This window comes from Papio anubis, chromosome 13, assembly GCF_008728515.1.
Source record: "Papio anubis isolate 15944 chromosome 13, Panubis1.0, whole genome shotgun sequence".
NCBI lineage: Eukaryota > Metazoa > Chordata > Mammalia > Primates > Cercopithecidae > Papio > Papio anubis.
This window is the reverse complement of record NC_044988.1, coordinates 96,097,452-96,114,762: the sequence shown is the minus strand read 5'-3', so window position 1 is coordinate 96,114,762 and position 17,311 is coordinate 96,097,452. Positions and strand designations below refer to the sequence as shown.

Below are 17,311 nucleotides of genomic sequence, written 5' to 3'. Positions count from 1 at the left end.
GTGGCACGAGGCCTCATGTCAGGTGAGGAGGTTGACCCAGGACACTCTGGGGGGACTGAGTTCTCCAGCAAACAAGGGAGCAAAACCACAGAACAGGTTGAGCTTGGAGGATTCCAGAGATCCAGGCAGAGGGCCCCAAAAGTGGAAAGGGACATTCATCATCCTTACTTGCTCAAAGGTTGGACCAGGCAGACTTTAGGGTGGTGGCCTAGGGCTTGACTTCAGAGTTAAAAGGCAGGGTTGTGAGCACCTGAACAAGGGGACACAGTGGTCACCAGGGGACAGGGTGGGCTGTGGACAGGTCACCAGTGGACAGTCAGGTCCCAGCAGCCCAGCCTCCTTGCTCGGACAGGGTTAGAGTTGAGCGGGCTGGGGATGGACCTAGTGCACCTGGCTTCCAGCAGGGCGCCTGACACCATCTTCTGCAATCGCCCTGGAGGAAGGGGGCAGGAAATGCAATTGGAATGTGTCCCCCAAAGAGGGTGGATGAATGGGCCAATGTCAAATAGGCAGAGGCCACCGCGGTCCACACACCTCAGGCGAGACACCCAGTGCCAACTCCTCACTGGGCAGATGTGCTGGGAGAGAACAGAGCAGTGGTCACAGAATCAGGGTACAGAGCAATTCCACAGGCTGGAATCAATCGAGTAAGAGGGAATGGAAGAGGAAGGCGGTCAGTGCCTCCCTCAGTCTAAACAGTAAGTGTCCCCATCCTGCATATACACAGAGAAGAGATGTGGCTTAGCTGTCCCTTGTGCATGGGGCCCGGGGATTTAGTTACAGCAGGGCAGCGTGGATCTCTTAAGGTCATGTGGCCAAATCATTGTGTTTTGGGTCACATTAACAGAGGCAGGGTGCCACAGCAGGGGAGGTGATGTGCCTGCTCACTTCTGGCTGGCTGACATCGGTGGGAAGGTGAAGTGATACCTGCTCCACATCTTTAGAGGGACAGCTAGAGGCCCGCAGGGGGACAGTGTTAAGAGGGAGAGCCAGGGAAGCCTGGCTCTGGGATGCAGGACGGCACAGCTGCCTTGGGCTCGATGACCTAGTGAGCTCCTTGTCCCTGGAGGTATGTAAGGGGAGGCAGCGGTGGCTGGGGAGAGGACCACATTGCAGATGGGGTGCCCAGCAAGTGCTTTTGAAGTCCCTGACCACATGGAGGCTCTGCTGTCTGGCCTGATGCTACCTGGTTCTGGGGGCTCCATCTGCCTCTAGAGTTGGCGGGGCCTGGGGCTGCCCTCCCTGCCCCCCATCTGGGCCCAGGCTGGGATACAACTGGGTCCAGGGCTTCAAGCTCGCCTCTTCCTCTCCCCTTCCTCCCTCTCCAATCGCTCTTACGAAGTGGGGGGGTCCCCTGCCCCTATCTGGCCTCCTTATCCCTTTCTGACAAGGCAAGGCAGACCCGCTGAGCATCCCTGTCCCTTCTGGTGTCCCCACACAGCTACGTTTGTGTTTTCCTGGGTTTATCTGCGAGTTTGCATGTGTCTGCACGTGGCTCTGTCCCTTTGTGCCTGCCCAGGCTCAGGCCCCGAGCCCGCCCCCGGACAGTGCCTCCCCCTCAGGCCCCTCCCCACTGCTGCTCCAGATTCAGGCTGGGGGGGTGCGGTACCAGGCAGTGGGCCTGCCCCCAGAGGCCACCCCTGCCCTTGCTGGGGCACAGGTACACACGCTTCTCAGGTCACTGCCTCATGACGCCATTGTCCTGGGGCTTGCATGGAGGGCCATGGACACAGAGAGGACATTTAAAAAAATAGAGAGAATTTAAGCTTCCCAAAAAAGAGATGGGGAGGAGGTGATGGAGGCCAAGGTGGGGCTGGGAGGCGAGTGGCCGTCGAGAGCTCTGGGTCCCTGGGGATGACAAGGTCTCTGTGGGCAGGACACAGCCCCTGCCCAGGCTGTGCCCATCTACCGATCTGGCTGTACCCAACGGGCAGTGGTCAGGCCCTGCCGGCCGAGGGGAGGGCACCGTATGGCTGTCTGTAGTCTGTGCGGAGAGCAGGGCGGGGGTGGCCAGGCTGGCGGTCCCCCCCAGGCCCCTGCCCAAGCGTCCGTGCACCCAGCTGGCCCTCAGGAGGCGAAGTAGGAACTCTGCATGGAGTAGAGCCGGTCGATGGGGTTCCCCACGCGGGCCTGCAGGGAGCCCACGTCTGAGGAGCCGAGGAAGCAGTCGCTGAGGCTGGTTAAGGAGGTATCACTGTCGATGTCGTGGAAGATGGAGTCGTTCCCTGCGGGGGGCAGAAGGGGTGTCAGGACCGGGGTGCAGGCTGGGGCTCCTGGGGGCCCTGTTTGCCCTGTAGGCTGTGTGACTGGAGGCTAGGGAGAGGCAGGATGGCCTGCTGGCTAGTGCAGGCCAAGAGGGGCCGGGGCCCTTCCTGTCAGCAGGAGGCAGGAGGGCTGTGCTGGCCATGCTGCCTGAGCCCTGGGGCAGCAGGTGGCTGTTATGTCCCTAGGTCTGCCTGGCCTGGCAGAGGGCAGGGGCTGTGCTGGGGTGGGCGGGCGGAGGTAGGGCGGCTTACCATAGGGGTTCATGTGGTCACCTGGCATTTGGGGCGGCGTGAGGCCCTGCTGGAAAGGGTCGCTGCTACCGTAGGGGCTCTGCTCCATGGCCACGATCTGCTGCTGTGGTGGGGCCAGCGGCGTGTAGGAGGCCATCATGCCCTCCATGCGGCTGGACAGGACCTCTGGGGGCACAGTGAGCCTTCACCCACTGGCCTGGCCCACGCCCTCCCAGCTACACCCCATGGCCCGGCTTCACCACAGCCTCCCCAGTCTGACCCCCTTCTGACTGCCCAGGCACCCCACTCTGGCTGAAGCTGTCCAGACACTGACTCCCCATCCCCTTCCCCAGGTGCACATTCCAGCTCCTCCTCCAGACACAGTTTACCAAAAGCCAGAGGCCTCCCCTCCCCTCTCTTCCTTCCTCCCACCACTCCGCCCCTCCAGGGGATCCAGGGAGGAGGCAGACCGCACACAGGCAATAGTGATTCTGCCCTGCATCTGGGAGCACCAAGGTCCCAGACCCAGGCCAAAGAGGCCCTGGGAAGACTTCCTGGAGGAAAGGGCCCTCACCCCGATGTGACTTAAAGAACTAGCAGGGGCTCGACAGGCCGGAGCAGGGGAGGCAAGCCAGGCTGAGGGGCGGCAAACGCATGGACGAGACAGACCGCCGAGTAAGTGAGGGTGCAGCACGCGGGGCCAAGAGCCAGGGAGAGAGGTCGGTGTGGGAGGAGACCGGCTGAGAGGGACCACAGATCATGGGGAGCCCTGGGACGCCGAGCTGGGTGGGGGTCCCCGAGACCGCTGGGAGCCGCGAGAGGGTTTGGTAGACAAGGGTGAGAAAGGCTGGAGGAGGAGACCCAGGCTGGGGCCAGTGGGGGAGGAAGTCAGAGGAAGGGTGGGATCTCTGTCAAGGTGGCTGTAGAAGAGACAGCTCCTAGGAGGGTGCGAGAGACATGAGAAGACTTCACTCCCCAACTGGGCACCTCAGCGGTTCAGCAGCATGGGATGAGAAAGGTCAGAGGTGACTCCTGGTTCCTGGCTCGACAGGGCGGATGGTGGTGCCATTTGCAGAGAAGGGTGGGGAGGAGCAGGGCATGCCATATGCATGTGGGCAGGATGGAGGGAGGCAGGATGGAGGGTACGGCATGGGCTGGGATGAGCTGGGGGGACTGTGGGACCTTCTCAGGGAGGCTGTGTCCAGGAAGTAGCTGGGAACACTGAGGGGTGAGACACAGTCCAGGACCTGGCTGGGAGACCAGAGGCAGTGACTGCAGCCCCAGGAGGGGCAGAGGGGGAAGCGAGGAAGACGCAGGCGCTAAGGCTGTGTCCTTAGAAGCCCAGTCCAGCCTGGCCCCCAGTGCCCGGGTATCTGCCCATTGGTGCCCTGGCACCTGCCCAGAAGCCTCCCTCTCACCGGGGCACAGGCAGCTGTCTCCCGCCCACTTCCGCAGCCCCAGGGAGCTCCCTGCTCCTCCCTCATGGCCTTGAAGGCCCAGGAGACCAACCCTGGCTCAAGATTCTGATATGGAAACACGGTTTTTGGTAAAGCCCAGTGATGAGGGGGCCTGACTCATGCCCCTGAAACTGGTCCCTCCCAACTCAGCAGGCCCCTCACGCCCTGACAAGCTTTGTCTGCAGAATTCCAGCAGGGGGGTAGTGCCATCCTGTTAAAGGTACAGGCTTTGAGCTCTAGGCTTGGGGCTGAGGTCCAACTTTGTGCCTTACTGGCTGAGGGATCCCAGGCAGTCCCTCAGTTTCCTCATCTGTGAAATGGGACATGGCGATACCCTTCCTTGCAGTGATCTGCGAGGACAGGGCGAGATGGGGTGTGCTGAAGGCTGAGACCCGTGTCTGTGCGCAGTGAGTGTGAGGAGACCGTTGCTGTTTTGACTGCAGAAATTCTGCCAACCCTCCAGGCCGCCACTCTGCCATCTCTCCTCCCTGGGTCCCCTAGTCCCCATGGCTTCTCTATTTCTCTGTATCTCGCAGAAGTTTCCTGGGATCTGATGGCCTTGGTGGAAGGCTTTTCAGAAGTTTTGGTAAAAGAAACATGCCAGGCCCCTTTGTCCCTAGCCCTGGGACAGGCTCACCCAGCCCCAGCCCCTGCCCCAGCTCACCCGGGCCCAGGCCCAGCCCCAGTTCCGGCCCTGGCTCACCCTGGCCCAGCCGCTGGGAGTTCTGCTGCTCCTGCTGCTGCTGGTGCCGTCGCGCCAGCTTCTTCATCTGCAGGGATAGCGCGGTTCAGGCCGGTGCTGCCCCTCGCCTCCAGGCACAGCCAGCCCTACGCCCCCTGGACCACAGTCTTCTGGCTGCCCCCTCTACTCCCACCCTACCCGGGGCCAGGGCGGGTGGAGGGCGTGGCCTCTTACCTTTGCTCTTTGGTTCTGAAACCAGACCTGGACCACACGTACACTGAGGCCCGTCTCAGCTGCCAGTGTCTCTCGGACCTGGCCCAGAGAGAGGGGGATCAGGTCAGGCCATCCAGGGGCAGCAGCTGGGAGATGGCGGGTTTAGGGGGATGATGGGATGTGGGGGGAGATGGAGGATGGAGGGATGTCCCTGCCCCCAGCAGGAGCAGGGGGTGGTCTCCAGAAAGGCAGTGGGTGTGCGGGCACCCGCCTCAGCCCTGCCCCCCGGCCGCCCCTCACCTTTCGGCAAGGCTTGGACGAGACCTCGAAGGAGGCCTTGAAGGCTCTTCGCTGCTGCGTGGTGAGGATGGTCCGGGGTCGCTTGGGCCTCCGCGGGTCCTTCCCGTCATCCCCGCTGCCCTTGCTCTGGCTGCCCTGCCCCTTGGCCGGCTTCATGTCCCCATCTTCATCCTCACTCTTCACTGTGGGGGACACAACCCGGCCTGTGAGGAAGGGGCGGGGGCAGCCTGGGCCTCAGCCTTGTCCCCTTAGGCAACCTGCTGCTCAACAGGAGCCTGTCTCCTCTGTTGATACCTGCCATGGCTCCCCAGTGCCCCCAGGATAAGGTCTCCTTCCCTCCCCCGGCCCACAGGCCCTGCCTCGCCTGGGCCCTCGTCTCCTGCCTGCTCTACCCTGCGAGTACGCATGGTTATGCACATGGCTGTGTGGACACACACGAAAGTGTGCAAGCAAAGACATGCGCCGCAGATATTCACACAAGAGTGCTAGTGACCACAGCGTATGCACGCACACACTCACGATGCACACTCACCCGCTGGCACATGCACATGGGCCCACAAAGGCCTCGCGCATGCAACTCACAGGCGTATTCACACATACGGGCCCAGGCTCACAGGCAGGAACGTACAGGCCTGCACGCATCTGGACAGACACACACAGCGTGCGGAAGCATATGCACTTGGACCAGCGCTACAGCCACACCCACCACACACACACGGCACTTCCCTGCCCCAGGTTTGGGTCTCAGAAATGCCAGCAGCCCCAGATGGATGGCCAAGCCTCCCCAGCCACCACTGGGCCTCCCACTGCCCCCACCCAGGCTGGTCTCCTTTCTTCAGTCCTCTTCTTGGAGCGTGAGGAGGGTCATCTGCTCCCACTGAGACCCCCTCTGCTGGGCCTGGCCAGCCTCTGCTCTTCCTCAGGAGCCACGGGGCTGGCTGCAGCGGTGCCCTGCCCAGGGATGGGTAGGGACAGATGGTGCTGGGCTCACTGCCTCCACGCAGGCCCTGGCCATGGAAAACCCTTCCCATGTGGCAGATCCTGTTGCCAGAGGGCTCCAGGTTACCCATGGGGCCTGGCAGACCGGGACACCTCCTCTCCATGCCTCCTGTTCCAGTCCTTCCCCACTGCTCCCAGGAACAAGGGCCGAAGCCACCTCCTGGCCTTTCCCTCCTTAAGGCTCACTCCTGGTTGGACTCGCCCTGTCTGCCAGGAGGGCTTCAAACTGGCCTTGTCCTTTTGGGGGCTAGAGCAGAGTAGGGAGGGTCCTTCACCCTGGGAAATGGGGTCTTCCCCTCTAGCAGAGAGGGCCCAGTCCCCTCCTCTCAGCTGGGAAACAGAGGCTGGGTCGGGGCTGTTTGCTTCCCACTGAAGGCTCCAGGGGGCTGAGGAGGGGAGGGCACATCAGATTCCCTGCCTCTCAGGCATCCCCAGCCTGTGGACCGGGTGCTGGTGAAGATCCCTGTGGAGCTGGGCTGCAGGTTGGGGGGGGGGGCATCAAAGCAGAGACGGCAAGGCGGGTGGGCCAGAGAACAAGAGGTGTGTGTGCACACAAGCACAATCCACAGTACATGTGAGCATATGGACAAACATGTATGTGCAGCCATGTGGATCGGTGTTTAGTGCACAAGTGTGCTGTGTCATGTGTGTATGTGTGTGTATGCTTAAGTGTGTACACTTGTGTGTGTGTACCCGGGTGTGGCTTTTGCATTCCCAGATACGTGAACACATATCTCCACATATATGTACATGTATCCACGCTCAGGGTAGGGGTATTCGGGCGTGCATTTTATGTGTTGTGTGTACACGTGATCACACATGTGTTTATGTGTATGGATGTGTAGGTCTCAGGGGCAGTGTGCCTGGGGGCATGCACGTTCGTGTCATGTGCACGCAGGTGGACACATCGGTGTGCGTGTGCATCTGGATATGCATGCACCATCTGTATGCAGCTCAAGTCCTGGAAGCAGGAGGTGGCTTCTCCAGCCGGGACTCCCCTCCAGGACACCCCTGTGAGCCCCGTCCCCGAGGCCTGCCCCCAGCTCAGGCCAGGCCTCACCGGAGTCGGACTCGTCGGGGCTCACAGAGCTGAGCAGGTCCTTCTCCTTCTCGTAGTCACCCTTGCACAGTAGCTGGCCCTCCTTGAGCACGAACTCGTCGCCCTTGCGTAGCTGCCGCTCACACACGCAGCAGCAGAAGCAGCCCAGGTGGTACACGCACTCCAGCGCTCGCATCACAAACTCGGTAGGGGCGATCTTCTCCATGCAGCCGCTGCACTTGGCCGCGAAGAGCCTGCGGATGCACAAAGCGGGTGTGTTGGCTGCGCTCACAAGTCCCTCCCAGAGGCCACTCCCCTCGAGGGCCTCTCCCTCTTGCCGCCCTGACCCTCAGGCCCAGGTGGGAGGGAGATGCCTGCCTTGGGCACCGGGCCAGACAGCAGAAGGGCCCTGCAGCCCTATTCTGCCCACAGGCCCCCAGAGGCCCTGGGGTGGGCGTTGGCATCCTGCCTAGAGTCACCTGTCCCTGGCATGGCAGCTCAGGGCCCTTCCAGCTCAGAGACATGGTGGCCACTAGAGGGCAGTGTGCAGGCTCCACCCAAACTTTCCCTGGGGGCCAGGTCAGCCCCTGTCTGGAAAGGATCCTTTCTTCCTCAGCTCCCTGGTCTCCCTCTCCTCTGATCCTCCCTCACCAACACATCCAACCAATTCCCTGCCCAACCCACTGCCCAGCCTGGGCCCCTCCTCTCCTGCCTGAGCAATTGCCTGGTCCCCTCTCTGGGCTCCTGGCCTCTTCAGTCCTTCAAACCACAGCCCACACAGGGGTCGCCACACACACAGGAGCCTGGGGGTCTTTCTAAAATACAAATCGGATCAAGCTGCTTCCCTGTTCCAGACTCTTCCATGGCTCCCTAGTGCCCTTAGGAGACCATCTGAGCTCCTGAGGCTGGCACTCAAGGCCCTTCATGATCCTGCCTCTTCCCTCTCTACCCTCTGCTTCCCCAGGCTGCAGCCCCAAAGAACAGCCTGCAGTTTCTCCAGAGCACCATCATGGCAGCCTTTCAACACATCTTTCTCTGTCCTTTGGCTTGGCTAACACCTTCCCATCCCTCTGTCTCAGCTTATGCATCTCCATCACAAACAGATATTCACTGAGCACGTACACAGTGCCAGCCCTACTCTAAGCATCTTATGTGCAGAGATGCATTTAATCCTTGCAACAACCCTACAAGAAGAGAATGAACATTAGCCCCATTTTAGAGATGAGGAAATTGAGGTGCTAAGAGGCAGAGTCACTTGCTCAGAGTCACATGGGTAAATGCTGGAGGCAACTCCCAGGCTGGGCCTAATCCAGCTCCCGTATGACAACGTGGTCCCATCTCCCATCATCTCTGCAGACAAACAAGGGCGGCGGGGGCCGGAGGGGGTCTCTGGGCCCTGGCCAGCACTAGCGGGAGGGGCTAGGCAGCACGGCCCCTCCTCTGCTGTGTCTGCTGACCGCTCCTCCCGACACTCCTCCACCCTGTCACGTGTCCTGCTCTGTGGGAACTCAGCTCAACAACACTTTGATGGAAAAATTTATGAAGAATCAAATTATTGCTGCTGGGAGGGAATTAAAACCATTTTTCATTCCCGGCGTCCCCGGGCCACGTCTGCGGGCGCCACCTTGGGAGTGCTGTGCACATCCCATCCCTCTTTATGGCCCGCCATCACGGGCACAGATTACAGCTGCAATTCTCTACTAATCGGTTCTGGAACAGAAATGGCCATAAATGGGAGGCACTCGCCTGCCTCCCTTCCCGGGGCTGCCATCAGAACCGCCCACGGCGAGCTGGTGGGGCGAAGTGGGTAGGGCCGCTTTGAGCTCTGCATGCTGCCTGGGCACTGGCCAGAGCACTCAGCAGGGGGCACCCCCAGCGACCCCTGCCACCCACCTCTATTCTACCCAGCAGGCTCCTACTCATCCTGCAATGCCCAACTCCAATGCCACCTCCTCTGGGGAAACCTCCTCTGATGCCCCAGTCTGGGGGAGGTGGCCTTCTCTATGCTCCCCTGAGCTTCCCCTAGCCTCAGTTTACTCCTGCAAAATGGAGATATCAAGCCCTTCCTGAAGGCTGTTGTCAGGATTCGAGGATGCTGAGCATGTAACTCAGTGCACGGGTATCATAGCAGAATGACAATGCATGTCCCTGCTGGTGCCCAACTCTACCAACTTTACTGGGGTTCCGTGAGACAGGACCTGGTCCCATCTGATCCTCAAGCGGGGGCCTCCATGAGTGTTTAGAGTAGGTGAGTAAAGGCCTGGGGTGAGCTGGGGCTGAGGCCAGGCTCTGCTCTGGGCATGCTGGACCCCACCAGCCTGCAGGGCATGGCTCTGCAAGGGGAATGTGGGCTGGATTCTGGCTTTAATTTGGCCCTCTGGCTGAATCCCCTTGTTCAGGGCACAACCTACCCAACTGTCAGTGATAGCGTTAGGCAGAGGCCCTAGGAATCTGGCTGGCTGTCCAGCTCTACCAAGGGGCTGAAGAAGGAGCCTGGGTTTGTAGAACCTGGTGTTCTGACATGGAAGGTGGTCCTCCCCCAACCCCCACTGCCCCTCTGTCCCCTCCCCACACTCCACCTGACCTAGTGGCCACACTAAGGTCTGCAGCCTGACCTCTGTGGCCTCTGAGTGAACAGACACTGGCCATGTCGCTGCTAGCATGGCAGGGCCAGGGTCTCAGGGTCCCAGGCCAGGGTCAGCACACCTTGGGTGACTCCCGGAGAGGAGACCTTCTCAGGCTGGGGAGAAGGCAGCAGGGCGGGTGACCTGCATTTGCAGTCAAAGCCACAATGCTGGCTGTGTTCAGAACAGCCGCTAATGCCTTGGCAGCAGGGGGTCGATTGCTACTTTCTCCAAACTCATCAACACAATCTATTATTAATACTTCTCCAAAGGCTCGGTGCCGCCATTACGGAGGCAGCGCCAGCCACTCAGGGCATCATCTGTTATCTAGATTGCAAAAACTCGGGAAATAAAACAAACTGCACGCACTTTATAAACAGCGTGCGCCATCCGTTTGGTCTCCAAGCATCTCTCCACCCAATAAAACATCGGGGGGGATGCATGAAATACTCACTCCCAATTATGGGGCTGCCTTTGTCTACTGTGCTGGGGTGAGAGCGACTAATGGCATGTGTGGGAGGGGTTGGGGATACCAGCGGGGTCCCCTCTTCTCTGTGAGTCCCCATTCCCCCTCTCTTCGTGCCTCCCACCACAGAGGACTATGGAGCCAGCCACTGAGAAGCAGGCCCAGCCACAGACAGGTGGCACTGGAATCACAGGGACTTGAGTTCCATGCTGTGTCCCATCACTTGCTAGCTGGTGACCGGGCAAGTAATTTGTCTTCTCGAGTCTCAGCTCACTCATCTGTACAATGGGCTGGACAACATTGCCTGCATCTCAGCATGTGGCGAGTTGTCGGTGTAAAGCAGCGGCTGTGGCGGGCACAATCTCCATAACTTCCTCACTGTGAGGCTTTAGGCAAGGCATTTGACCTCTCTGAGCCTCAAATTCTTCATCTATAAAATGGGAATGATCAGGCCGGCGCGGCGGCTCACGCCTGTAATCCCAGCACTTTGGGAGGCTGAGGCGGGCAGATCACTTAAGTTTAGGAGTTCAAGACCAGCCTGGGCTGGGTGCAGTGGCTCACGCCTGTAATCCCAGCACTTTGGGAGGCCGAGACGGGTGGATCACGAGGTCAGGAGATCGAGACCATCCTGGCTAACACGGTGAAACCCCATCTCTACTAAAAATACAAAAAAATTAGCCGGGTGTAGTGGCGGGTACCTGTAGTCCCAGCTACTCGGGAGGCTGAGGCAGGATAATGGCATGAACCTGGGAGGCGGAGTTTGCAGTGAGCCGAGATCGCGCCACCGCACTCCAGCCTGGGTGACCGAGAAAGACACCGTCTTAAAAAAAAAAAAAAAAAAAAAGACCAGCCTGGCCAACAGGTGAAACCCTGTCTCTACTAAAAGTACAAAAATCAGCCGGGCATGGTGGCGCACACCTGTAATTCCAGCTACTTGGGAGGTTGAGGCAGAAGAATCGCTTGAACCTGGGAGGTAGAGGTTGCAGTGAGCCAAGATTGTGCCACTGCACTCCAGCCTGGGTGACAGAGAGAGACTCCGTCTCAAAAAAAAAAAAAAAAAAAAATTAAAAAATAAAAAAAAAAATGGGAATGATCATCCCAACCATGGGGTTTTGGCAGGGGCTGGATGTATTTAAAGCCCTCGGCACCACGCTGGCATGAAGAAGGTACTCCATGTTTCTTTTGTTCGGTGTGTGCCCAAAACACCTTTGTTGCTCACCTTTGCTAGGGTCTCCACAATTCCTGGAGGCAGCCTCCCTGACGCTGACTGGGTTTACAGGGCCCCGCTGTGCCTCCTTCTCACCACCACCCCCGGGTTCTGGCCAGTCCTTCTAGCTTGTTTGGCCTGATCTGGACAGAGCACTCCTGGCTCCATTATCAGTCTCAGATCATTATTGAGGGCTAATAATGCTCAGTTATCAGCTACCTGCATCACCTCATTCAATCTTCACAGAACCCTCAAAGGAAGATGCTGTTTCCATTCCCATTTTACAGATGAGCACAGAAAGGTGCAGAGGCCGGGTCACTCCTTCAAGGTCACACAGCAGCGTCACCAGATACTCCAGATACTCCCTTCCTGATCTGTGCATCTCCGTGTGCCTTTGCTCATAAGCCACCCTTATCCTGGGCCCTGGGTACCATGCCCGTGTCTGTCTGTTCCTGAGACTTGGGGCCCGATTCACCCTAAGTTCTTATTACTTAGCACGAGCCCGGCCTCCAGAAGGTGGGGCTGGCCATACACATCTCCCCCACCTCCAAACACATTTTTCCCCTCCGTGGTGTCATCTGGTATTATGGAGTAAGAAATTCCATTTTCAGGGATGTCCCTCCTTTGAAGAGTCCAGGCTGTGAGAAGATAGCTCCATATCCTCTGAGTTTTTATGGGTTTATTTGTTTAATGCTCAATTTATTAAACTCATAAGGCTAATAAACAAAACTCTGAAAACGAATTTTTTCAGGAGCATTTGAACACGGATTATAAATCTGATTAATTTCTCTCTCTCTTTTTTTTTTTTTTTTTTTGAGACGGAGTCTCACTCTGTCACCAAGGCTGGAGTGCAGTGGTGCAATCTCGGCTCACTGCAAGCTCCGCCTCCCGGGTTCACACCATTCTCCTGCCTCAGCCTCCTGAGTAGCTGGGACTACAGGCGCCCACCACCACACCCGGCTAATTTTTTGTATTTTTTAGTAGAGACGGGGTTTCACCGTGTTAGCCAGGATGGTCTCGACTTACATTACTGACAACTGCAGAGACACACAGAGTATGGCTGATTCTTTCACCTCCAGTAACATTGGTTTTCCTAATGTTCTGGGAGCACTCCAGCTTCTCCAAGCAGGTCTTCATGCCCAGATCTGAGGGTCCAGACAGCATGCACTGGGCTTGGAATCCCAGCTCTATCACTTCCTGGCACTGGAATCTTGCACAAGTCCCTTCTCTTGAGCCTCTGTCCCCAACTGTCCAGTGGGGATGATGACAGAGACTGCTTGACAGGGCTGGGCACAGGAGATGGGCTCAATAAACGGCGATCATGATCACTGTTATCAACTCTCCAGGACTTCCTGGACTTCCTGCTTGCCACCCTTGCTGAGTCAAGATCTCCTACCCTCCTCTGAGGGTGCCATTCCCATACCCCGTCACTACCCTTTACAGTTTATGTGGCTCTTCCTTGGGTTCTCAGAACAATTCACACTTCACACTCCACTCAGGTCTCTGTACTCTCAGCGGGCCTCTTCCAGCCCTCAAGGCAACCCCGTCCAGCCCCTCTGCCACAGCCTAGGGGCAACTCCCAGCCTTTGTCCAGCACACTGCTACCTCCCACTTCAGAGATAAACCAGAAGGTTAGGAGAGAGACACCCAAGATTTGGTCTTGCCTCCTCATCAGGTTAAATTAGATTACAAACCCTCTTCATTTCTGAATGTCCAAGAGCACCCCAAAATGTCAGGATAAGCCCAAAGACCTCGCTGTGGCACTCGAGGCCCCACCCACCCCGTGACACCCGGCTCTCACTGCCAGGCTTCTCACTGCTCTCTGAACATAGCAAGTCCCTTTTTGCCTCCTTAGTGCTTAAAATTCCATCTGCTTCCAAGGCCTGGCTTCTCTGCCCCCTTCCTTTGCTTCTTGCTAAACTCCTCTTCATCCTTGAAGACCCAATTCAAGTGTCACCTCCTCTGTGAAGCCTTCCCTGATACCCAGAATCCCAGCCTCTCTCTAGTTATTTGTGCGTCTGAAGTCCCGACCAACCTAGAAATCAGACACTGGGTCTAATTTACTGGCATGGAGGAGGTGGTTAGTGTTTGTCAAATGAAGGAACAACCTTGTATGAAATGAAATGGGCAGCCAGGTAGCACAAGAAAACGCCACGCATTCTGCTCCTAAGGGTCTGAAACTGCCACCGTGTAACAAGGTAAGTGAACTCGCCCTCCCGCCCCCAGCCCCTTTACAACGACACAACTTGGGTCCAGTTTGTTAAATTTGTATCAGGGGAGTTCCACGCATGCTTCCTGCAGGGCTGGGAGTCCCCAACCCCAAAAGCACCCTCATCCCCTGTACCAAGGGAAAGACCCCGGGGGTACCATGTTTGTACTGATTCTTATGACCGGAAGTGATTGGACCAGGCCTGGACATCTGATTCAAGGGGGGCCAATCAGACCCTCTGTCCTGTGTGCCTTCCTTCCCCTGCTCACTCAAGAGCTCTGTCAGCCCCCACTCCATCTTCAGTGGCTCCCACACCTCCATCGCCAGCTGCACAGCCCCGGGTGATTCACATCCCTTCTCCAAGCCTCAGATTCTTGTTCTGTCAAATGGGGGTTTGACCTGTCCCTCCCTGGGTAATTGAGAATCTGGTGATTTTAACCCATGTGGGAAGGCTTGGCCCAGCGTCTGGCACAGGAAGGATCTCAATAGGTGTGTGCTGTCTTCTCCTCCCCAATCTAAGTCTCTGGAACTTTCTCTTCCCCACCTCCCATTTTTGTCTGAAGCCCCGTAATCGCACTGTTGGGTTTGTGCTGTCCCTGTCTGTCTGTCTGTCTGTCTGTCCGTCCCTTTATGGGTATGCGCGGCACTGGGGACTAGGCAGATTCCAGGCTGGTTTCCTTTAGGGCCGCTCCATGCCCAAGACCCATGGCCCCTGCAGCAACCACTGCTGGGAACACCCTCCTCCCTCCATGGGGACCACGAGGTTTGGTCCTGCAACTGCAGCCCTTCTGTTCCCACCGGCTACACCCTCTCACATTCACCCAGCAAACACCCGTGGAGGCTGACTCTGGGCTGGGCGCATGGAAGACACTTGGGGCATGGAGTTAGATGGAATCTCATCCCGTAGAACACATGCTTGGATGGGGTCCTGGGGCATGCTGGGCAAGCAGAGAGGCACAGGAAGCACCAAGAATCTATCTGGGAACTTCCTGGAAAAGGTGACATGACACATACTTAAGAACCTGGTTCTGGAGCAGAAGGAACGGGTTTGAATCCGGGCTCTGCCACTTCCTGGCTGGCTGACTTGGGACAAGCCACCGCTGCTCTCTGACCTGGTTTTTCCCATTTGAAAGCTGGCGATCCCAATTCCCACCTTACAGGTAATCATCATAATGTGTTGACGTCCCTGTGTCACACCTCCTTCCTAGGCTGGTGGCAAGGTGCCCAGGACGGCATGGCTGTAGAGCATGTCGGACAGTAAGCACTCAGTGTGGTGGCTGAGGTTATGACTGTGGGCGGGACTGGGCTCTGATGATGCCGGCTGAAGGATGAGCTGCAGTTCACAGGAGCTAGGGGACAGGACCCTAGACACTCTGGGGGTCGCGGCTGCTGCTGCTAGAGTCAGCCTGTCACTTGGAGAGGGAGCCGCCTGGCCTCCTCCCTGCCGGACTCGCTGACATCTCCCCCACGTGCCTGCCGCGTCCTTATCATTCCGGGCGTAGCTGTTTTTTATTTTGAGACAAAAAAGGGCCTGTTGATGGGGATCCAACTCAAACCAGCTGCAAACATCTGCTTTGATGCGGCGGCCGCGGGCCGGGCGGGCGGCGGCGGGAGCCGCGGGCTGGGGCCCCGGTACGCGCGTCAATCACGCGGCTGGAATGCGAGGCGAGGCGGGCGCGCTCTGCGGGCCTCGCGGGGCCTCTCCCAGCCTCCCGGCCTCCCCAGGCCTCCTCGCCGCGTCGGGGCCGGGCCTGCAGCGAGGGCTGCCCCGGCGCTTCCTGCGGCCCGGGCGCAGACGCAGCTGTGCGGGGCCGCCGGCCCCTCGGCCCTTTGATCCGCGCCAGGGGCGCTGTCGGGAGCCCCCAGCCGGGGCTGGAGGTCACGGGCCAGGGACAGGGAGGGACGGGCACAGCCGGGAGCCCGGGGAGCCATCCCGGGCCAGCCTGGCCAGGGAGGCCCACATGCACATTTGGCGATTCCACAAATATTTTTCTTTTCTTTTTCTTTTTGTCTTTTTTCTTTTTTTTTTTCTTTTTTGAGACAGAGTCTCGCTCTGTCACCCAGGCTGGAGTGCAGTGGCCCGATCTCGGCTCACTGCAACCTCCGCCTCCTGGGTTCAAGCGATTCTCCTACCTCACCCTCCCCAGTAGCTGGGACTACAGGCACGCGCCACCGCGCCCGGCTAATATTTGTATTTTTAGTAGAGACAGGGTTTCACCATGTTGGCCAGGCTGGTCTCGATCTCCTGACCTCGTGATCCCTCCACCCGCCTCGGGCTCTCAAAGCGTTGGGATTACAGGCGTGAGCCACCGCACCGGGCCCCACAAATATTTCTTTAGCGCCTGCTATATGTGGGTCGGCGCTGTCTGGAGGCGGGGCTAGAGCAGCTAGCAGAGAGACAGCCCCTCCCAATGCCCCCACCCCCAGTTCCTTCTTATCGGTGGAGGACATTCTCATAGGCGGGAGGACAGTAACACTGATCTATTTTAACACGTAGATAAATCCATTTCATATAGAGTATGACGAATGGTGACTACAAGGCAAAGAAGAGTGAGACAGGGAAGAGAGATGGGGCTGCAGGTTTAGAAGGGACAGTCATGAATGAGGCACACATTCCAGCAGGCACCTGGGGGATGGTATCTACGATATCGGGGGAGGTGGTTCCTTGCAGAGGGAGCAGTCAGTGCAAATGCCCTGGGGAGGCCGGGCTCCGTGGCTGACCCCTGTAATCCCAGCACTTTGGCAGGACGAGGCTTGTAGATTGCTTGAGCCCAGGAGTTTGAGACCAGCCTGGGCAACATGGCCAAAGTCCATCTCTATCAAAAATTAAAATAAATAAATAAATAAATAAATAATAAATAAATAAGAAGGGCCCTGGGGACCAAATATCTGGGGTGTGGCTGGAGCAGATGAGTGACAGGGGACAAAGTGCAGGTAGAGCTGGGGGGCAAAGGGGACAGATCACATGAGATAGGGACCCTGGGAAGGTTGTGGGGGGGGGGCTGTGATCTGATTGGCATTTTATTTTTTTAAGTTTTTATTTATTTATTTTTTGAGACAGTCTCGCTCTGTGGTCCAGATCAGAGTGCAGTGGCGTGATCTTGGCTCACTGCAACCTCTGCCTCCTGGGTTCAAGCGATTCTCCTGCCTCAGCCTCCCAAGTAGCTGGGATTACAGGCATGCACCACCACACTCGGCTAATTTTTGTATTAGCCGAGAAATTTCACTATGTTGGCCAGGCTGGTTAGGAACTCCTAACCTCAAATGTTCCACCCACCTCAGCCTCCCAAAGTGTTGGGATTACAGGTGTGAGCCACTGCACCCGGCCCTGATTGGCATTTTAACCAGGTTCCTTAGGCACCTGTAGGGGGGCACCGGGTTAGAGGGAGGAGCAGGGAGTGGCTTTGGGAAGTTAGTACAGTGAAGGTGTCGGCTCAGAGCCAGGAGGGCGGGGGAAGCCTTGCGAAGGCAGACAGGGGCCCGAGAGGAAGCAAGAGAAAGGATGGCATTGGGGATGAGTCCAAGATCTCCCGGTCTGAGCACCTGGAATGATGGAGTTGCCACTAAGGGACATGGTGTCTGTGGGGAAGCAGGGGAAGAACGGGGAGAGCAGCCCTGGA

General features: G+C 57.9%; 1 protein-coding gene across 3 annotated transcripts in view; it reads right to left on the bottom strand.

Moving 5' to 3' along the window:
• Positions 1-1,585: 1,585 nt before the first annotated feature.
• LMX1B (LIM homeobox transcription factor 1 beta) overlaps positions 1,586-17,311 on the bottom strand; it is an 81,409-nt gene continuing 65,683 nt past the window's right edge. The window contains exons 3-8 of one of the 3 annotated variants that reach the window (XM_021927641.2): positions 7,207-7,439; positions 5,148-5,329; positions 4,869-4,946; positions 4,617-4,722; positions 2,538-2,681; positions 1,586-2,225 (exon numbers count right to left, since the gene is read on the bottom strand). In XM_021927641.2, the coding sequence (XP_021783333.2) occupies positions 2,068-2,225; positions 2,538-2,681; positions 4,617-4,722; positions 4,869-4,946; positions 5,148-5,329; positions 7,207-7,439 (901 nt within the window). In that variant the 3' untranslated portion in view covers positions 1,586-2,067. Of the gene's footprint in view, positions 2,226-2,516; positions 2,682-4,616; positions 4,723-4,868; positions 4,947-5,147; positions 5,330-7,206; positions 7,440-17,311 lie in introns of all 3 variants that reach the window. The other 2 variants (XM_031654519.1, XM_031654520.1) reach the window with 2 other exon arrangements.